The sequence below is a fragment of the Pygocentrus nattereri genome, chromosome 24 (genome assembly GCF_015220715.1).
Source record: "Pygocentrus nattereri isolate fPygNat1 chromosome 24, fPygNat1.pri, whole genome shotgun sequence".
In the NCBI taxonomy this organism is placed as follows: Eukaryota; Metazoa; Chordata; class Actinopteri; order Characiformes; family Serrasalmidae; genus Pygocentrus; species Pygocentrus nattereri.
Window position 1 is genome coordinate 4,802,130 of NC_051234.1, and position 23,322 is coordinate 4,825,451.

The following is a 23,322-nucleotide window of genomic DNA, read 5'->3' on the forward strand; positions in this document are numbered from 1 at the left end:
TGACCTAAATATTAAAGCAGAGCAAAATAAGCCTGTGTTTTTGTTTATATTTTTAGCCTTTACTAGTACATACTGAAAATATATTTACAGTCAAAATGGTAAAATGGACATAAAATGTTGCTTCCAAAGTAGTTGGATTTTTGTTTAAAGGATAAAATGGCTCTTCTTAACATTTAGGTTGCCAAGGTGTGGCTTTGTGTCTTTAGCAATGTTAGTAGGTTTCCAGGAAAGCCTTCTGGCCAGCTGCCAGAGGACCTCTGAGAAAAGGGTGCTATTTGATCACTAGACGGTTCAAGAATTCCAGGCCTCTTTTGTTCACTACTACAGACCATAACTCTGCTTGAAACAGCCTGCTATATATGGCTAGACGTATGCAGTATGTGACCAACACATACAGTACACAGAACATAGAAAACATCCGGATCTTCTCTGATCAAATATTCCAGTATAAATATTCCAGATTTATCTCCACAATACACTGTGTTATGTAATGCACAGTGATGGACTGTGTGTGTGTATATACACTTTATTGCCAAAAGTATTCACTCACCCATCGAAATCACTGAATTCAACTGTTCCCCTAGGCCTGCAGACTGCTTCTACAGACATTAGTGAAAGAATGGGTCACTCTCAGGAGCTCAGTGAATTCCAGCGTGGTGCCGTGATCGGACGCCACCTGTGCAGCAAGTCCAGTCGTGAAATTTCCTCACTACTATTCCACAGTCAACTGTCAGTAGGATTATAACAAAGTGGAAGCGATTGGGAACGACAACAGCTCAGCCACGAAGTGGTCGGCCACGTAAAATGACAGAGCGGGGTCAGCGGATGCTGAGGGGCATAGTGCACAGAGGTCACCAACTTTCTGCAGAGTCAATCACTACAGACCTCCAAACTTCATGTGGCCTTCAGATCAGCTCAAGAACAGCGTTGGGAGCTTCATGGAATGGGTTTCCATGGCCGAGCAGCTGCATCCAAGCCTTACATCACCAAGTGCAATGCAAAGTGTGGAATGCAGTGGTATAAAGCGCCGCCACTGGACTCTAGAGCAGTGGAGACTTGACTGGCCTGCACAGTGTCCTGACCTCAACCCGATAGAACACCTTTGGGATGACCTTCTCGTCCAACATCAGTGTCTGACCTCACAAATGCGCTTCTGGAAGAACGGTCAAAAATTCCCATGAACACACTCCTAACCCTTGTGGAAAGCCTTCCCAGAAGAGTTGAAGCTGCTATAGCTGCAAAAGGTCGACATTAAACCCTATGGATTAAAAATGGGCGGCACGGTGGCGTGGTGGGTAGCGCTGTTGCCTCACAGCGAGGAGGGCCTGGGTTCGATTCCCCGGCCGGGCGGCCAGGGTCCTCTCTGTGTGGAGTTTGCATGTTCTCCCCGTGTCTGCGTGGGTTTCCTCCGGGTTCTCCGGTTTCCTCCCACAGTCCAAAGACATGCAGTCAGGCCAATTGGACATGCTAAATTGCCCCTAGGTGTGAGTGACTGTCTGTGTCTGTCTGTCTGCCCTGCGATGGACTGGCGACCTGTCCAGGGTGTATCCTGCCTTTCGCCCGAAGACTGCTGGGATAGGCTCCAGCACCCCCCACGACCCTGACGGAGAAGCGGCTTAGAAAATGGATGGATGGATGGATGGATTAAAAATGAGCTCTCACTCAAGTTCATATGCTTGTGAAGGCATACGACTGAATACTTTTGGCAATGTAGTGTAAGTTATTAAAGTATATTTACAACGTTTACTTCCACTTCAATACATAGTAAAACTTCCTACTCTTTCACTGCACGTCCTTTGGAAGGAATGTATTGTTACTCTGAACTGTGAGAAAAAAGTTGACATTGTAAAATATACTAAAGAATATGATGCACTTTCAAATTGAGGCCAAGCAATCATAGCACTCTGTTCACTAAACCCCGCCCCTAAATGCCAATCATTTAACTGTAACTGAGTAAATGTAATTTGGTGTAAGGGCCAGGACTGGAGATTGGCCAAGTCCTTTGTAGGAACTACAAGCAAAGACTTTGCGAGGCTGAAACTATATAAGCCATCCCACAGGTGTACTGGATCTCCCCATAGATATACATACCTAGATGCCATGTTGCCTGTTGTCTATGTGAGGCGATACGTCTGCACGTCATCCATGTTGCTGCGGTCAAGATCCCCTGGTGAACGAATTCACTTGTTTTGAGAGTTGATTGGCCACAACTTCCTTATCACTCAACTGGTTTTCACCAAGTTTGTTTAGTTATAATCCTCAGGCATAGATTAATCTAAGTTGCACTGACTGATCTTGGTAGAAGATCAGCAGGAAAGTATTCAGTCTGCACCTGATGTGAAGAATCATGATTCTGGGGCAGTCATGGGCTGGAAGTTAGGGAACCAGCCTCGTGACTGGAAGGTCGCTGGTTTGATCCCCAGAGCCGACAGCACATGACTGGGGTGTCCTTGAGCAAGACACCTAACCCCCAACTGCTCCCCGGGCGCTGCAGATTGGGCTGCCCACCACTCCGGGCAAGTGTGCTCACTGCCCCCTAGTGTGTGTGTGTGTGTGTGTGTGTGTGCTCACTAGAGTGTATGTGGTGTTTCACTGCAATGATGGGATAAATGCAGAGGTGAAATTTCCCTGTTGTGGGACTAATAAGGGTCACTTAATCTTAATGATTAGTGCAAACTCTAGTAGAAACATCAAAACAATGTGTGAATCACTTCTAACCTTAATACACTTAAAGATAAAATAAACCCCCAAAACACAGTAAGAAGGACGAAGCTGAATGGCTTCCTATTCACCAGCTTCTTCGGGTTTTCCCATTTCGCCGTAACTTTCTGGTATCTGAAGCTGCACCATTTAAGGTGGAACGGGAAATTCAAACAAGAAGCTGGCAAATAAGAAGCTGACTTCAAGTTCCTGTAAGAGGGTGCTAACAATCCACCCATCCATCCATCCATTTTCTAAGCCGCTTCTCCGTCAGGGTCGCGGGGGGATGCTGGAGCCTATCCCAGGTGCTGACAATCTATTCTGAATATCTACAAGGATTGAGGAATGCTATAATTTACCTAAACATCAATAACCATGATTATAAATAAGCTAACTACTACATAAAGTTAAGATCCCCTAAAAAGATTATTCAATGAAATAAGCTTAATATAAAACAATCACATCAACAGGTTCTCTGTGCATCACCACCATCTACACATACATGTCACACAAACAATAACGTCCTCATATCAGGCCATTTCTTCAAGTCAGCTTCTTTTCCCCGGCTGCTTGTTCGAATTTTCCCATTCCACCTTAAATGGCGCAGCACTTCAGAACGTGACAGCTGCGCCATTTAAGGTGGAACGGGAAAAGTCGAACAAAAAGCTGGCGCATGTCCTGAGAAAATGTCCTCAGTAAAATGTTACTGGCATTAAAATGATAATCAGGATATTCTGAGAGCCGAAATCAGTTCATCAGCGGTCAGCAGTGATTATTCAGCTGAGTCTGTACTGGATCAGCCTGAGTGCAGAGTTTCAGGGAGCATCAGATGAAGAACAGAGAACTGCAGGGAAACCTGCTGATGTTGTTCTGACTCCTGTTCATTTCCCCTCAGTCTGGACATGGAAATGTTTACTGCCAAAACCCGCTTAAGGCGGCTGCCAGTCTAATGAGGTGAATTCATTAGGCAGTAGCTTTAGTTCACATTCTAGCAATATTCATATTTCAGCTCTTTAACGACCTCATAATTCGGAGGATCCAGTGGTATTTGGGAGAAGAATGTTCACAGGACAAAACTTTTCACAGGAAAATTGTTTAGAAAACCCTATTCATTCTGGCCATAGAGAGATGAAGCTTAGACCCGTAGTTCCTAATATGGGCATAAGGCGGTCTATGGAATCTCCCCTGATTAGGAGCAGCCCTGCACTGCCCTCTGGTGCAGATCCAGTACACCTATGGGACGGCCTATTTAAGAGCGAGGCTCAATGGCAGCTTCGCTTAGTCTTTGTTGGAAATTCTTACAAACGACTTGGCCGGTAATTTGGGTAGAGATGAGGGCCTCTCTTCACTGTCCAGTAACTTGAGCTTTATCCTGTCTCTTCTTGAGTTGCTACTCCTTACTAGTTTAGAAAAAAACAGTATTGAATGATGTGCTCTGTTAGGTTCTCTCTGTCTCCTGTTTGAGATAAAGAAATCTTTTGGTTAAGGAACCTTCACTCTGTGTTTGTTTTTATTCCCTGCTGGCCTGCTTCCGTACAGTTTCCAACCTGTTTTCGGACTCATTATTAGGTCTGGATTAGGGTTGTCTTTGATCCTGTGTTGGTGACCCACTCTGTTTGAATTTCCTTCTGAGTGGGTCACCCATTACCCTTGACCTGGGCACCTCTGATGGACTTACAGAATCCATCTATATGCAGCGTAGTGTGGAATATTTATATAAATATTTCTATACAGATCTGTAAAATCGCAGGTTTGTCTTTCCTGCCAGACAGTGCAGCTCTGTTAAATCTACACCAATCAGTATTTGATAGTCTCCCTTTCTCACGGATCTGTACACAGACAGCAAGCATATATTGGTGTTCCTAATAAAGTGGCCAGAGTAAGGAAAGGCAAGGTAGGTGTTTCTAATAAAGTGGCCAGCGGAAGGAAGGGCAAAGGTAGGTGTTTCTAATAAAGTGGCCAGCGGAAGGAAGGGCAAAGGTAGGTGTTTCTAATAAAGTGGCCAGTGGAAGGAAGGGCAAAGGTAGGTGTTTCTAATAAAGTGGCCAGCGGAAGGAAGGGCAAGGTAGGTGTTTCTAATAAAGTGGCCAGCGGAAGGAAGGGCAAGGTAGGTGTTTCTAATAAAGCGGCCAGCGGAAGGAAGGGCAAGGTAGGTATTTCTAATAAAGCGGCCAGCGGAAGGAAGGGCAAGGTAGGTGTTTCTAATAAAGCGGCCAGCGGAAGGAAGGGCAAGGTAGGTGTTTCTAATAAAGCGGCCAGCGGAAGGAAGGGCAAGGTAGGTGTTTCTAATAAAGCGGCCAGCGGAAGGAAGGGCAAGGTAGGTGTTTCTAATAAAGCGGCCAGCGGAAGGAAGGGCAAGGTAGGTGTTTCTAATAAAGCGGCCAGCGGAAGGAAGGGCAAGGTAGGTGTTTCTAATAAAGCGGCCAGCGGAAGGAAGGGCAAGGTAGGTGTTTCTAATAAAGTGGCCAGTTATACATCGACACTTCATACAATAGACGTTGACAGTAACAAATACGTAAACATTTGGAACAATCTTTGTTTCACTTTCTTATTCTTTAAAACCCATTAACTCTAAAGATCAATGGATGACTTTCACTTAATACTTAGTCACTGAATAAACCACAGTAGATACTGAATAATAAATCTTGGGTTTTAGTTCAAGTTAAGTTTCATTATCCCCAATTGGGAAGTTTGTTAAAAATGAAGCAGCAAAAAAGATTAATGACGAAACGCATACCATGGAAACTCACGGTTGCGTTTAGTTTTAATGCTGTTTAACCGGCTGTGCTGCTTTCTTTTGACAGACATGCTTTAAGCTATGGGAACGATCTGTTAGAGGAAATAACATCTTGTTTGGCTTGTATCCCAAACTGCTTGGGCTTGGTTATCTGCGTTATCGTGCAGATTATCATTACTCTAAACTGTTTTACACACATTTTCCAAAAAATAACACTACAGTGTGGTGATGGTAGAAACAAGTATGACAGTCTTGCTATTTTAAGGTCCGGTAAACTTTGTGGGTTTATGTACTAAACACAGTAAAGTCAGACATCACCCTTTAGTTCATGAAGTCAGAACGGCTGCTATGTACAGGTTATTAATTTTTCAGTGCCACACGACGCCAAGCACAATTCTGAGAAGATCAAGACGTACATATCAAACAAAAACACTGCTGGCTGCCGTTGCACCGACGGGGCTTGGTTGTAAGCTGAGTCGGCCGTAACGTACTGGACGTAACTCTAAGGCTGCTGCACCGACTGGTCGTAAGCTGAATATTCACAAAGACAAGGCATAACTTTTTTATTCCCAGGCCCAACTAGGAGCAAGGGTAAAGTCAAATTCTAGACCTTTTCTAGGTTATTATGACCACTTTAAACAAGGTGGTGCTTTGCTTATCAAAGCGCTGCTGCAATCCACACCAGTCCCAGACCTTATCCGCTGCTACAGAAGTCTCTGGCACTGTGTGCCATCGCGCTTAAACGTGTGTATCAACAGTGCTTTTTTTTACATTTACCAGACGCTCTTATCATTTCATGATTTTACACAGGCAGGCGAAGGCAGTGTTAGGAGTCTTGCCCAAGGACTCTTATTGGTATAGTGTAGGGTGCTTACCAAGGTGGGGATTGAACCCCAGCTTACAGCACAGAAGGCAGACGTGTTACCCACTACACTAACCAACCACCAGTCAACAGTACGTGATTAGCTAACCACAATACAGAACGTATACCAAAAGCAGACCTGGCGCTTTACTCAGAATGAACTTTCTCATTTTCTTCTGTTTCCATAAGTTTGTGATATTTGAATTGTGAGAAGCAGAAAATACAACTGCCTTCCAAGGCTGGAGTGGGACCTCTTTTCAGACCAAGAGTTATGTGATACAGACCACCCAAAGCACCCCGAACTCTGTTTCTCTTCCCAGCCCACACACACAGCATTGCCTTCATACACTAACTTTTTCTAAAATCTGTATTTTTCAATATACAGTATCTTCCTACTAGTCTCATCATTTATATGCTACACTCATAAATAAGGCCGGCTAGACGTAAATAGAAAACTGGCTAACACTTTTATTTTAAAGGTGACGGTCATAACCACAGCCATTTTATATTACTATATTATATTATATATTACTAACTAATGCTAGCTAAGGTCGGCATTTCTCACTGCCTTCTAACTCGGATATGTCCTCTTCCTCCTTAAGTAACGTCTACACTCTTGTCTTTTCGGTGCCTCTAGAGCTGCTCGTCATTTCAGAATCACACCATCACTCTGAATTTCTTACGATATACACCTGAGGTGGATGTTGGCTTCTTGAATGTCCGTTCCACGTTTTAGTACTACAGCAGTTACATGTCTGTACGTGTCTGTATAGATGTCTGAATGTTACTGGTACACCTCTGGCTTAACTCGTGGGTGTGGGGGTGTATTTTAGTTTCCATATATGGACTGTATGGATTAGTATGGAGAGTGAATGACACTGTAAAACAGCCTTTTCATGCATTTTCCTTTAGGATTGGGAACAGATCTGCATACTTATTCATGCTTACCTGGAGACATTTCAAATGTTTTGGGCCAAGTAAAATGGGTGTGTTCTTGTAGCTGATGCCTCTCCCATCCAGTAGCCACACCCCAGGAATGTTGAGCAGAATCAGAAAAGAAATCAGCCAGTATCTGTCACAGAGGAACAAAGTCAATATATAACAGGGCATTGAAAACCAAACTGAAGAGCAGAATTAATATGGACCCCAAAAGTCTACCGAGTGCCCCTCCTCTTGACTGGAATCCAGGAGATAAACAAGATGTAGATCAGCCTCCACCATACCAGGACTACAGAGCTGGTTACAATCCACCTCCAGGCTACCCCAACCAGCCTGTCTACCCTCAAGACCTACCTTATGGAGCTTCTTACAGTCAGCAATATGGGGGTCACTTCCAGCCTTTATTTGCAGGCCAGCAAATTGTCACTGTGCAGCCTACAGTCTTTGTCACCGCAGGTGCAAAACGCGAGCCTGATTACCTCTGTTATTCCATCTTCACCATGCTGTGCTGCTGCCTACCACTGGGCATCGCTGCTCTCGTCTTCTCTGTAAAGGCAAGTATGGATAATGCAGGTTATGTGGAACAGCATTTACACTGACCACCAGATATTTCATCGGGGTCAAAATTTGCTGTGCTGATTTTAAATTGTGAAACTGGTAAATGGCTCTCAGTACCTGCGAATAGGCTCTTACAGCCATGTGCAAAAGTTTGAACACGCCTGGTCAAATGACCTGTTTAGTGGAAATAAGTTAACACATGCTCTATAGAGACTCCAATGCATGTCTTTTACCCGAATGACACTTGTCTGCACGTTGCTAGTACACAGTTTCTATATTTGTCTATATGTTTGAGTTTAATATAGTGGTTAAACAAAACAACTAAAATATTAAATATACCATAACTACCACAGTCCTGAGGCCATGACTACCACAGTCCTGAGGCCATGACTACCACAGTCCAGAGGCTATAATTTTCTATATAGCCTCAGCCTTCAGATAACAAGAGAAACTTGTCATTTCAAGATAATTTTGTTATCCTGAGAAGACAAATGATCTCAAGCCAGAAAATTCTCTTCTCAGCGGATTCAATTCAGCAAATAATCAGTATTCGTGCATTTAAAATGTGCAGAAGTGTGCTGTCCGTACAGCAGGGGTGCACAGCTTTGGGCCTGGAGGGTCAGTGTCCAGCACTGTGTCCAGTGTCCTTACTTAAACACACCCACTAAACCTAGCAATGACCGTGTGCTAGCGGTTTAGCTGGGAGTACAGAGCCGTTTGGGATTCAGTGTTTGATGCCAAGTTACTTCTGACTGAAACATGAACCTTTGGAGCGTGTAATCCATTCAGATGACATTCTTCAGACTTTTATATTGCTGTTTTTCAGTGAAATCATATCTTAATTGAAGACTGTGATATTAATGTTGGAGTTGTTTGGCATGTTTGCTGTCTTTTAGCCTGTTAGCTAGCTGACCAGCCTAGTTCTACTAAAGGGGATTTCAACCCCTCATTTCAAACAAAAACGGGTTCTTACTTCATCAGAACAGTCGGTGCTCTTGAGTCAGACATAAATCCATTAACAGCAGAAGGTTTTTTGTGCTTTGGTGCCGTAAAGGAGTTCAGTTGTTGTGAGGCGCCCATGGTTTTTACAACGGCTTCAGCCAATCAGATTTTAGGACCGGAACTCTGTTTTATAATAACTGGTTTTAAATTGGTTTACGTCGGGTTAAAGCTGAAGTCTTTTTTTGTCTGATGTATCATATATGAGATGATTTATGACATGAAAGTCACAACAAGGCCGTATTTATTTATAAACTCTGGTTTATCTGTTTTGGGGGCGTGTCAACAAAAAAGTGATTGTAGAAGTACTGTAGATGGTTATGATTTTAGCAAACGCACATGAACACTATAGGCTAAAATCATCCACACATGAATATAAGCATGGGATGTGATGCTTCTCACTGGTTTAAAAACATTGTTCATCTCAAGCGTTTCAAACAGACTCACTGATGAGAGGAAAACAAAAGTGAAAAAAAAGCCTTATTTATTTTCAGCAGATTTTCCAAACCACTTGAACATAAACCACGTCATACTAAGGACATCATAATTCATAAGTAGGACGTTCCAAGGATGGCTTGAAGGCAGCATTAGCTCAAGTCTAAGATATTACTTACAGATTCTTAGTGGAATCTAATTTAGTAAAAAGATTTAAGACTAACTGGTGAGGACTGACTGAGTAAAGACCCAAACCGAAGCACAAAACACTCCAAATATTGAGAACATTTTCCTTCTGTTATAGTGAGGGACTTGGCTTTTAGGATGTTTAAGATCAGGGTTTCTCAACCACTGGACCGAGGACAAGTGGGCCGCGAAGCACCCTTTGGCAGTCCTTGGACCTGTACTGGATGGGGGCAGTGACGTGTAGTGGGCCCGAGATGGAACTTTGGCATAAAAATTACTGAAGAAATATTGACTTAACAATAAAAAAGAGAAACAATGTTTTCAGACAGTTAACATTAATACAAGCCCCACAATAACAGTATATGTCAGTCCTTGACCTTTCAGTTGTCCACTTGCTCCAATTCTGCTGATATTTTGTGTTCACGAATACACATATTTTAAGAGTAGACCCTCACAAATGACTGTGTTGAAAATTTCCCAAAAATAATTTTTGTAGGTTTTATCTCGCAGGCCTTCCTGCTTTCTAGTGATAAACATGCGGGCCTTGGGGTGAACAAGGTTGAGAACCCCTGTTTTAGATGGTGATATAGTTGCCCACTGATTGAATTGATCATAATGCCCCCTCCCCCTTCTAAAATAAACAGATTAAAAATTTTTTTCTGAATCAGGACAGAACCTGGAGTGTTGTTGTTGTTGTTGTTGTTGTTGTTGTTGTTGTTGTCGTCATCTCAACATTAATGATTATGCCACTAAAACTTCATGAGTACTTTGGTTCAACAAAATTGAACAGGAAGTGGGAAGTTGTGGTGAAACTGTTGCGATTCAGTGCCACCATGTTATGTAGGCTAGTTTTTCAGGTTTGTCCAGTTTTCCAGCCCCACTTACTGTAAATGATCATCCTTACAAAAACACAGGTGTCAAATGACATTTCAAAGCACAAAACTGAAATTAAATGCCTCAGGGTGATGTGCGAAATAAACTTGCTTGATAGACAGTCACTCAAGAGCATGGCTGGACAAAGATCAAGGGTTAAGTACATACATTTTTTTTAAGGTTTTGGCAAGCAGAAACGAAGCTTATCTGCTAAATTCTAGAGCACCTCCACAATAATGACAAGCATTTTATTTTATCTCTTAATAAAAACTTCTTACAAACAAGAAATGTTTATCACTTTTCTATGCATCGTTGAAAGCGAGGAAACCCACACTAGCAGGATCTCAGAAATGCATGTTTTTTTTGTTTATTCAGTTTTTCTGTAAAACTGCTTTGTGACATTGGCTGTTAAAAGCACTATATAAACAATTTTTGACTTGACTAATGCTAGCTCTAAAAGACTGGTCGTTACTTTATGTGCACTGCTTCAAAACCAAAGTGGACTTTACATGAAATGGACTAGACAAAAAGAAGTGATCAGGAGTCGAAAGCTGCGTTTTCATTTTTATTTGAAATGTGACTGAAAAACCCTTGACTCCAGGGTAAAGTGGGTAACATTAGCATGATTTGTACTGTTTGCTAATTGCGTTACCTGTGCTACTTTTTGACATACTTGTATGTTATGACCACTCATACCTGAGAATTTGAACCAGTACAGTGCCTACAGTTACAGTCCTGAATGGGGTGAACTTGCAGGATTATGAAGGTTGTTTAACTAGGTCTAGGAATCCAGGTGCAATCAGTTAAAGTAAAGACACAACATTATACTAATGTTCAAGAACAGTCATGTTTTTTGGATCAGTGGAAAAATCAGTGTTGTAAAACAATCTAAAATTTAAAAAAAAGTTTAAAAGTTTAAAAAGTTGATCAGAAAAAAAGGTACAAAGATATTCTTATAGTTCAACTGTGCACCTTAAATGAGTTTTACCAGAGGAAAAGTTTATATTTATACATTTTTGTAACCATATGTTACTGAGTTTTCAAGATTTTCTCTGATGCTGTACTGTTACTCATGCCTCGTTTTCATGTGTGGCATTTTAATGCATGTGAAAGTGAAAGTGTTCTAATGGTTTGTGCTGTTCTTAGCTCTTGTCTTCCTAACAGCAAATGCTGTATAGAAGCTACTGCACCAAATTTGATATTCTGCACTCTCTCTTCTCTCAGACTCGAGGTGCCAACCTGAGCGGCGACAACCAACGAGCCAAGAAAAACTCTCAGACAGCATGCATGCTGAACAGCGCTGCAGTGGCGATTGGGATTGTTGTGTTCGTTGTGAATTGCCTAAGAATATTATACTGAATGCAACATATATGAAGAAACAGATTTTCCTTTTTTCCAATGTCATTTCTGAAATGAATCAGAAGTGATTTGAAGTGATTAACAACATTTTGATGAATGTTTTTATACTGTGCATATGTGATGGCTGGCAACATATTTGTTGTGAAACATAGAAAATATATGTTAAGTAAAGCCTTCTTGTAACACACTGTGTTTTTCTCTAGGGTTTTATTACTCTGTTCAAGATTTGCTTTATAATCTCATGTGCACACAGTACCTGTCGCACAGCCTAGATGTATGAACATAGAATTATTTAATTTTGGGCAATTTGTAAGCTATATTCTTTAGACAATCGTAGGAAAAATGTGAATCATCTTATGGCACAGCTTTTTTTGGTGGAAAGATAACGTTTTGCGTTCCTAATGTTCTCTGGAAAACTATTCCAGAGCTATACAAGAAAAGGATCTTTCACCAACTGAGTTGTAATTTGTTCTAAAAGTTAGCAGTATGCCAGCCTCAGCTGAGCAAAGTGGTCTAAGGACTATATAAATAAAAGGAGACCAGTAATGGCCCTACAACAGAGCCTTGTGGAACACCACATTAAATAATGTTCAGCAAACTCCCTGTGCCAGGTGCCTGTCCCCCTCTGAACTCTAGCATGAAGGCAGGCCCAAACCCAGCGCAGGTGATGATCTGCAAGGACTGCGGGGGGGGGATGATAACCACAAGGGCTGGGAGGATAGCACCCGAGTCCTGAGGTCTGCCTCTTGGGCATCATCTCTGGACCCACAGCAAGACCACTTTAATAGACCTTATGTTTGATCCCGAAGCTGTGAAGCAGGGGTTGGGCCAGTGAATTCCCTTTCCCTCATGCTCACACTATGAAAGGCAGCTGGCACAGATCTGATTTTGGTAGTGTGGGTGAAAATGATCCCAGAAGAAGCCAACTAGTCAAGCTGACTTAATACATTTTACTACACTTTGCTACCTCCTGCTTTATAGAAGGTTAAAAAGAATCAAATATTATGGCAACAACAACAATCCAGTGAGTCAAGACATGAAACTTGGGGCCTGAGAACAAAACATTCTGTCATTACGTGATTTGTACATATTCAAGGCCTATTTATTCATCTAATGTCTACATCTGCAGTGATGTTTAAGCAGTGTTTAAGTGTTTAAGCCAAATTGAATCTTGTGGTCAGAGGCCTTTCAAGGCCTCTGGTAGCCAGATGCTCCTGGACCCAGGCCAGTAATCCATTCCTGGTTGGGAGCTTGAGTTTCGTGCAACCAATGTTTATCTTTTACGCACACATGCTCAACATTTACTGATAAGAACAAAGACAGCGACTGTTGCTATTGCATGTAAAGACATATTGCATTTGCTTCACACCAGAGGCAACAGCTTCAGCTGTAACAGATGGTTTTGTAAACATAAATTAATTGGTTTAAATTACATTATTTAATCAATGGATATTCAATATTTTGTAAAGGAGAAGAACCTTTTCAAAGGACCTCAACATAGAAAGGCTTTATACCAAATAAAACCATTTGCTCAGACCAATATATCCAGGATAAGAACTGTTAAGAACTATGTAGGTCCACTTTAATTCAGTTAAATTAATAAAAACAGTGGAACCCTTTTTCAAAAGCTTTCTTAAAAAACATATGTAAGGTTTTCCATTATACAAAAAAAAATGTAACCATGCAAAGCACCATTTAAATGCATGTTCATAGTTCTATATAGTGAGGGTAAAAAAAGCTGCTATGCAAAAAGGTGTAAAGATTCTAAAAATAAAAATATATCAAGTTCTTAAAATCAAGTCCTAATCTTTTTCTTCATACATTTATCTGCATATAACATGATACCCATATGTTTCATATCAAAATGCTCAGTTGTTTTCATTGCTACTTTCCAAAAAATGGCTGCAGTCACTTTAGCAACTATAAACTCTTTGCACACCATTTTGCATGTGTCTCCAATGTTGACTGAATGAACAATGAAGGGTGGTACCATGAAAGGACGCCACCTGTGCAACAAGTCTCATTGTTAAATTTCCTCACTACTAAATATTCCACAGTCAACTGTCAGTGGTATTATAACAAAGTGGAAGGAATGACAGCAACTCAGCCATGAAGTGGTCAGCAACATAAAAAGACAGAGCGGGGTCAGCGGATGCTGAGCGCATAGAGATAGCCAACTTTCTGCAGAGTCAATAACTACAGACCTCCGTCTGACAAGCTGATGGATGAGTCTGGGTTTGGTGGTTGCCAGGAGAACGGTACTTGTCTGACTGCATTGTGCCAAGTGTAAAGTTTGGTGGAGGGGGGATCATGGTGTGGGGTTGTTTTCAGGAGTTGGGCTCTGCCACTTAGTTCCAGTGAAAGGAACTCTTAAAGCTTCAGCACCAAGAGATTTTGAACAATTTCCTGCTCTGAACTTTGTGGGAACAGTTTGGGGACGGCCCCTTCCTGTTCCACCATGACTGCACACCAGTGCACAAAGCAGGTCCATAAAGACATGGATGAGCCAGTTTGGTGTGGAAGAACTTGACTGGCCTGCACAGAGTCCTGACCTCAACCTGATAGAACACCTTTGGGATGAATTAGAGCAGAGACTGCGAGCCAGGCCTTCTCGTCCAACATCAGTGTCTGACCTCACAAATGTGCTTCTGGAAGAACGGTCAAAAATCCCCATGAACACTCCTAACCCTTGTGGAAAGCCTTCCCAGAAGAGTTGAAGCTGTTATAGCTGCAAAGAGTGGGCTGACAACATATTAAACCCTATGTATTGAAAATGGGACATGACTCAAGTTCAGATGTGTGTGAAGGCAGACGAGCGAATACTTTTGGAAATATGTAGTGTATAATCGATGCCTGCAGCATGCTCCAAAAAAACTGTTGTGACAGGTACAATTTAAGAGTAGAAACGTTATTAAACATTCTAAAAGAGGTGATGGAGTGCTTGGATAAAATAGAAGCATTCTGGAAAGACCACTCCTTTATGAGAAGGTATGGGGTGAGGCTTTGTCACTTTGCCAAATAATGCATTAGCAAAATAGTTCTGAGAAAAAGTGCTGTGGTCAGAGGAGCCAACTTTATAGATTGCTTAAGATGTCATGTTCTTTGGGCCAAAGAAGTAAAGGACCATCCAGATGTTTCTGTACCCTGCTGGTGGGCAACTTTCACCTGCCTAGTCTACTTGGCTAATTCGCTAACACAAAACAAACACCTCTAACGTCCAACACTGTGGCTGTTTCCTCTCCACATTCTGTATTGGAAGACTCCTGAGATCCCTCTTTACTTCATTCCATGGAAGACAAGACCAACTTGTAGAGAGGACAATTACCGCTCTGTAATGTCTTCTGGTTTTCTCAAACACTAGAGGGCGCTCCCGGGAGAGTCCAAAGTGACTGGGTTGATATGGAGCATTTCAGCAAAATCATAGTTTATAAATTCTTTAACATTTTTAATGTAAAATAATAGAATCATTTTCTGGACACAGAACAGCATAACATTTTAACACCGCTGTTATATTTTTAGGAGCTTTTAAACTCGAGTCACAGAAGTTTAAAACAGTGCCTCATTCATGTCCATGATGTCGGAGAGCGCAAAGTTTCCTCCACAAGTCAAAACAGCTGCTTGGATTTTCTCAATTTGCTCGCAGGGGGCTCCTAGTGGCTTGGGCCCTTAGGCATGTACCTATAAAACCTATTGGATGACCAGGCCTGCTCACATCTGGCCTTGACTCCAGGCTTTTTATTTCACTGACCTGTTTTAAAACATTACTATGAAAAGTTACAATTATGTAACTTTCCCCTGGGACAAAAAAAAAACCTTATTTATGGTACACAACTGAATCTTATAAGCATTGCTGTACTTTTGAGGGTACAACGGTGAATAGAGAAGCCAATGACAGAAAACAGAAGGGACAACAGAGGACAGTAAGCAAGGAACTGCAATGAAATCATTTCTGTATCTACACCCAGCGCAAAACAACTTAGCTGATAAAGAAGCACAGAGATGTCTCGTTTCAGAACAATGTGCTCTAGTCAGAAACCCAAAAATAGAACTCTTAATTCAGCTCATCATGCTTGCAGAAAGAAAGGTTTTGCATACTATCCCAAAAGCACCGTACCCCCAGCACGGCAGGAAGGTCAGAGCATCATGATATGGGGCTGCTTCTTTGCAAATGGCACTGGGACATTACACACCGTCAAAGGAAACATGCATGGAGCAATGAACTGGAAGACATTAGAGAGTAATTTAATTTTATTGACCAAGAAATTGAATCTGGGGACAAGATGGATGCTGCAACATGACAATGACCCCAAACATAATTAAAATGGCTGGATACTGGTTTCTAAGAAAAGAAAGCGAAGGTGCTTGTATGGCCTGGCCAGTCCCCTGATTTGAATCCTGTTGAAAGATTGATGGAGGGTTTTGGAAAAGTCCATGAGAGTAACTCTCATACCCTTGAGGATGGTTAGCTGAAAGGAATGGGCCGAAACCGAACCACAGTACAGCAAATGACTTCTTACTATAGACATCTCAAAGCTGTAACAGCCAGCAATGGCCTTGTAACAATGTACTGTTGAGTATTTGTGGTGTCTGAACAGTTTTGTCATCCTTATTCATCGCAGAAGAGACTCAGAGGTTGAGTTCCATAACTCGGCTTTATTGGAAACTCAGCACAGCAAACCGAATACAAGAGTTAAACACTCAGCCCATGCAGCCTGCTGGCTATGCACACACTAGCTATGTCCCAATTCAGGGGCTGCGTCCTTCAGAGAGCGACATTTGAAGGCCGACTGCATCACAACAGCACAACTAGGCCGTCCCATTTTGAAGGCTCTTTCATACACGGCCGAGAAATGTGTCCTTCTTTTCAGTGCAACGGGTAGATCCTTCGGCAATCGATATCCTGAGGTTCATTGTGTCCCGGCGATGATTCATGAACAAGACGGCGTCAGGAGACCAGCGAGCGGTGGCTGAGGAGACACTTTAAAACATATATATACACATATATGTTTAAACTGAGTTGAATATCTAACGATATAAATGATAAAAAAAACAAAACAATGTGGTTTGAAGCAAAACTTACGCTAATGTTTCATTTTAATGTGCAAGGAGTGAACAGAGAGCATCTGCAGCTCTATTAAATGAAAAAAATTTGGCTCCATCTTTAAAAGAACTTGACAGGAGTGGCGATCCATGACACAGCGGTGAGGAGAGCGCAGACAGCCTCATTTCGGTTCAGCCTTTGTGGGTCTATGCAGCCTTCGAAGGACACACCTTCATAGAGCACGTGCTACGAAAGAAACAGCCCCTGATTTGGGACACCGTTTACTACAAGGCTCCTTGAAGCTTGCTACAATAATATACACACAGAACCCAGCCCTGCCCTTCAAAATAAGAGTCTTTACAGAAGCACAAGCATTAAAAGGGTCCCTATAAACTAAACTAACCAAGACCTAGCATTCTGAACAGGATATCATCAATTTTTAAACCGAACCTTTACCTTTTTCTCTCCCACCAGAGGAAGAGGAAAGGGGTTAAGAGGCTAAGATTCCAGCATACACAAAATGTAATAACACGTTCCATTTGAACTGGGAAGTCGGAATTTCCAAGGTCCCAGTAGGAAGTTTGACCCCACAGGTCAACCCCAACCTCAAAATCCATGATGTGACTTTGGACAGTATTCACAGTCTAAATTCCGTCTGTGGACATGCTGCTGCAGTGCTCAGGTCACAACAAAGGCTTACTTGGAGGCGACCATTTTGGTTTCCCAAATATTTTACTGAAACACGCTCAACTACAGTGTCCCACCAATATCGGGAAATCAATGTGTTTATCATGAGAGGCCCTTTAAATTCTTTAGAATTCTGGCTCCTATCACCACCACTGTGACCCTTACTGATACTGACCCTCACTGACCAGGTTTCTCTAGAACCGAGCATTTCATATCAAATAACTCAATGACTTTGTTTACATCTTGACCATTTAATTAAGCCAAAATTTAGAAAAATTGGTGGAATTCCTCTCTAAATATGTTTTTAACAATTTTGGTTTATAGCATTTACTTCATGGTTGTAATACTAACAAAAAGCACCTGCTTCTTTTACTGTTCCAACAATGCATATTCATAATTTCAGGGTCCTATCATATGTGCTTAGCACTCTTTTCCAGGGCAAGAATACAGAGCTACAAGATAAAAGAAGGAAGCCAGCTCAACGTGTAGGCCTTAATGGAATGTCCTAAACTGATAAGACTGGATAAAAACAGCCCATTTGTTTCTCTGAACACTGAATACTGAAACAGTACTTTAGATGTGTTTTGTATAATTTATAATGCAGGTATCCAAGCAGTGTGTTCTCCTCTTCAGTCATACAAGTCTGGACCCATTATGCAGCGTTATGCTAAAAAAAGATCACTATTTGAGACCTGAGACCTGGTCAAGTTTGAGCATACTTTACTAAGGCCTGTGTGGCCAGAGATACGAGCTAGTTGGCAGAGCAAGTGTGCATAAAACTGTCAGCCAAGAAAATATTTCCTAGCTCATTGAGTTGAGTCATTTAGAGTGGTTTATCATCTCATTACAGACATGACCGAACATATCCGGTATTTTGCAGCACCATACACCATTGTGCATGGACAACAGGAGCATTAATACTCTAATGCCATGAGGCATTTTAACCACTGGGAAATTCAAAGGATGGCCTGAAACAAAACATGCTTTCATTTTTATAAATGTAGGGATGAGTCTATGGATGATTCTGTTGAAAACCCATTGTGAACTGACAGGGACTGTTCAGTCTGACACATATCTGGGACTAAAAGTTATTTTGCTGTAGGACCCTATACTTTAATTAACAAAATATTTTATAACAAAAATATTCAGCAGTGACTTTTTATATTGACAATTTAACCCAATTTAACAACCATTCAAATGTTTGAGAAAATAAGCCCTTATTTCAACATAATCAGTCAAAATCTAAATAAAGTAAGCCATTATTTTAAAATATTGAGAAGACATTGTTAAAATAATCTGTCAAAATCTATAGAAAATGAGCCATTGTGTTGACATGATCATTCAAAATCACATGAAAATGTCAGGGCTGGTACCCTAACCTTCAGCCCACGACTTTATTTCGACATAATCAGTCAAAATCTAAAAATTAAGCCATTATTTTGACATAATCTGCCAAAATCTCACATTTCCAGTTAGCAAAATTTGCCTGGTCCACTTACAGGCCACATCCTGGGTGGTTTGTTTTGGTCCAGTATACAGCTGGGTGCTTGGCCCCGATCAGGCCCACACACTGTGAAGTGAATAGAAATAATGAATGTGGACCAAATTTTGGACCAACTACATTGTTCATCTTCAACATCCAAGCCAGAATTGGCCCAGAAATGTAGATACAAGGCAAAATCATAGGAGGCTGTCTGGCATCAGCCCTATTCCTATTTAGACATAATCAATTAGTTACTGTACGATAAACATTAAAGAGCCCATATCCTATATTATTATTTATTTATTTATTTATTTATTTATTTTTGTTCCCCCTGTCTTTGTTATTGTGCCTTTAAGACTGACCTCTGTTCTGATTGGCTGCCATGCCTTGCTGCTCACTCTGAAAACAGATCAGGCGGAGAAACACCACCCATAGGAGTGGGTGGGGCTAAACTGCTGTGGGCTGTTCATGTTTGGTTCCTAAATATGTACTTTATGAGTGAAACATATGTCCCAAATTATTTTAATAATGGTCCAGCCGTGTTTACACAGGCCTATTACAGCTTGCTTTTCTATTATGGGCGCCCTTTAAAGTCATTTAGTTTTGGGGGAGGGGTCTGAGCCTGCTGAGCGCTTTCTTGATGATGGGTTATGTTAAATGTTATGTTTTTGTTCAATAGTACACTATATGTCCACAAACATACAGAAATATATCCTTCTAATTAGTAAATTAAGCTACTTTAAAGGGGAATTCCACCAATTTTCCAAAATTTCTGAATAATTGAGTGGCTGTGATATAATATCTGGATTGAGAGCGGTTTGATGGGACGTAGTTTGTCATAGAGAAGCATGCAGACTCAGATTTCTTCACAGTGGTGGTGATAGGAACCAGGGGTCGGGATGTCTATACATTTAATTTACTATCCAAAACCAGCAGTGAACCTACACCTGTCTTCTAGTTTTGATATCTAATGCTGATGATAGTAAAATAGCAATAAATTTGTAAAAGTGGGACTATTTTTGTCTCACCACACCCTGCATGTACCCTTATCTAAGAATAGATTAAAATAACTGAATGAAAATACATTTTCAGCCAAAACTTTATCATAAAACTCTCATAAATCTCACCACGTGCTCTAGTAGCATATTACTTAGAGGCATTAAATGTCTGGTTCCTATCACCACCACTGTGAACAATTCTAACTCGACTAGTTTCTCTAGAACAGAGCATTTCACACCAACCAGCTCGGAATGCCTTTGTTTTCATCGCAACCATTTAATTATGTGTATTTTGTAAAAAATCGGTGGAGTTTCCCTTTTAAAATTGCACCCACTGTTGGTCCATTTGGACGCAGCTTGGATAAGCTCCTTAGAAAAGCATTTCCATGATAGTTTTGGCCTAAAACATACTTTTTGAGACAAACGTCATGATGGAGAGGGCGGTGCAGGACGCTGTGAAGGAAACTACACCCTAAAGTAAACATCCTTTTTTTTAACTCTTATCTGATTTACCAGCTGAGACTGACTCAGATAGAAAGCACACATCATTCTCCTGGCTTGATAAGGTCAGCACCCAGTTAACTGTATGCCAGTGCTGGCCCACGCTCGGACCACCCACATTACTCTCCTGCATGCAAGGCCTAATTAGATCAAATCTCCTCTAATGGGTTTTGAACACACAGTAATGATCTTCCGGAGGCTGGGAGGAGTGAGGTTCTGAAAACAACACAGCTTGCTTAGCCTTGAGTTTCCAGTGATCTCCTTCTCTCTCTGGGCTCTGCCTTCTCCTGAGAGAGGATGTGACTAAGTTGTCTGGCAGAAACAAGACACAGGTGAATCTTATCAGCTTCTCAGCCCACTGGTTCGGGATGACTGGCTCATCATTCTGCATGTAAAGATCTAGTTTGAAATATCGTCCCAAGCAGAGAAGGAAGTCATGCTGCCTCTGTTTGTGTGTAATCTGCAACTTTCTGTCTGCACAGACGGTCCGGCCACGTGCGAGTCTTAGGCCCAGTCCCATTTCACCCCTCGCCCCAACCACTTAGCCCTTAGCCCTCTGTTTTGCACGTTCACGTCTAGGGTAGGGTGTCCCAGTTTTTGAGATAGAGGTGTAGGGTGAAGCGTTAGGGTCACATGGCCCTCCAAACAGAGGTTTTTCAGAGACAACACTCCAAACAGAGTGATATAAGAAAAAAATGAAAAACCGGCAGGATGGCTGCACGAGCGACCAAAGAAACCCACAAATGTGAATTTTCTCTGTTAAAAAATTACAATAACTATTGTATTATCTTAGTTTAATGTTATTTCAATGTATTTTGGTCGTTTTCTTCATAACAAGCATAAAAATTGCTAATAGCATACTAATGTTTTGGTAGATGGCTAGCTGACTTCCCGTTCCACCTTAAATAGTCTAGCAGCGTTGATGCCCGAAGCGTCAGAATGTAACTGCTGCACGTTTTAAGGTGGACCGTGAAAAATCTAAAAAGAAGCTGGTGAATGTCTGACTTCAGCTTCATATCACCAAAGAATTAGGGGTGGGTGATAATAAATAATTGCCCCCTCTTTGAAGGCATATGATGCCCTATATGTACATAAAGCCCAGCAGTGAGGAGCTGAACTTTTCCATTCTCTGCTGTCACTGCAGACGGACAGGGTCGCCTACAGAGCAGCGCATAGTACCATAGTAACATTTTGTTGTTTTTCTTAATTTGAGGGTCCCATTTCATAGGGCAAGATTTCAACCACTACCCCTTGTAACTCAGTTCAAAGGGGTTAGGGTGACACTCAAGGAGTAAAACAAGGGGTAGGGGTAAAAAGAAGAAATGGGATTGGGTCGTTGGCCTACCATACTCACGCTTTGTTGTGCCCTCCCAAGACAGTGACGGCACAGCATTGTGTGTGCAGCATTTAGGTGGAATGGGAAAATTCCAAGACGCGATATATTCATGTATATCGTGGAGCGGCTTTGACTGCCGCTCAGCCAATCAAATTTTAGGACCTGAACTATCCATTTTATAAGGAGCGATATAAGGGGTGTAGCCAAGGTGTGGCCAGATGTACCCTAGTGTGATGTATGGTCACCCTGCTGGTCACTCCAGTTATGCAAAGTGAAACAGTCAGCTTACGCTGCCTAAATGGTTAAATGGCTTATCTTTGCTCTGATAGGCCAAAATTTAAACGAGACCAGTGAATGCTGGGAATGAAGCAGCTAACATTACAATCCTACACTCTGAAATGTATAGCAGCAAAGAGGTTCTGCTATTGTCACGATGTCGGACCTGTAACAATAGCAGAACCTTTTTTAGGACTATGTAGAATCCTTTACAAAAAAGTTCTATGTAGAACCATCTATGCTCCTTCATTCTGAAGAACTCCTTCACAATGCAAAAAACCATTTACTCTTGCATGGTTCTCATTCTTGGTTCTATATAGACCTATTTTACTAAAGAACCCTTGAAATAGCATCATTTTAAAGGTGTGTATATCAAAAATCTGAATCTGAAAAGACAAAAAAAAGGTTCTTCAGGGGTTGCTCAGTAAAATGGTTCTATAAAGAACCATGAACACCCTTTCCACCGTCAAAGGATTCTTCTGAACCCTTTTTGAAAAGGGGGTCTTCTGTTGTTTTCAAAAGGGTTCTATATACAACCAACTGCAGCACATTCTCCATCAGTTTGATGAACCCTTTATCATGCAAAGGGTTCTTTGAGTGGTTATGGTTCTTTTATAGAGCCATTTTTCTTGAAGAACCATCTTTGTTAAGAGTGAACCCTATTGTAGGGAACAGAATTTGTGATGGTAGTAAACGATTTCAGACGCTACATGCTTTAACAGCTTTGCTCATTGCTTACAAACAATGCTGTGCATTATGGGTATTGCCTATCCGACAGGGTACATCAGTAGAACATTACGTATTGTGGTGCATTATGGGATGGTTTGAGTGCACTGGATCTTCTGCACTATGTTTTTGGACACCACTACAAAATGGTTGAACACCAAAATGGTGCACTATATATTGAACACAGTTTTTGGACACCTAAAGCACCTAAATAGATTTCTACATCAATTTAGTTTTTTTTGTGTAGTTTGCCTCCCCACTGAAAACACTGGGCCCTAACTTGGCAACCCTATTGCGAACCTTCTCTCTGTGCCCCTGGTTCTCTTTCCAGAAGTTACTTTAGGAGATCTGCTCAGTTTCCCAGAAGCCTCCCATTCATGCAGCTGGGATTGTGTAACGGCTCTGCAGCTTGGGGACCCCAAACCCTATTACAACATCTCAGAACAGTTTGCAGTTTGCAGTGAAAGAACAAAACTTCAGAGCTGAGTGCGTCCAGGCCTCCACGCTGAGAAGTGTGGCGCCTGTTACATGGAGTCCTTTTAAAGGGGAATTCCACCGACTTGTCAAAGCCTCTGCATATCAATGCAGTCCTCTGCACTCAATGAGTGCCGTTTAAGGACACTCAA

The 23,322-nt window shown here is 41.6% G+C and overlaps 1 protein-coding gene across 1 annotated transcript; it reads left to right on the plus strand.

Annotated features, from left to right (window-relative positions):
• Positions 1-6,309: 6,309 nt before the first annotated feature.
• Positions 6,310-11,835, plus strand: LOC108433903 (synapse differentiation-inducing gene protein 1-like). The gene is made up of 2 exons (XM_017708764.2): positions 6,310-7,792; positions 11,514-11,835. Exons 1-2 carry the CDS (start codon positions 7,439-7,441, stop codon positions 11,646-11,648), a joined length of 489 nt encoding a protein of 162 aa, XP_017564253.1. The 5' UTR covers positions 6,310-7,438; the 3' UTR covers positions 11,649-11,835.
• The last annotated feature ends 11,487 nt before the right edge of the window (positions 11,836-23,322 follow it).

Bases quoted from the DNA above. Each gene is read 5' to 3' on its own strand.
- LOC108433903 (XM_017708764.2), top strand. From the start codon at position 7,439: ATGGACCCCAAAAGTCTACCGAGTGCCCCTCCTCTTGACTGGAATCCA. The intron at 7,793-11,513 runs GCAAGTATGGAT...CTCTTCTCTCAG, and splicing joins CTCTCGTCTTCTCTGTAAAG to ACTCGAGGTGCCAACCTGAG.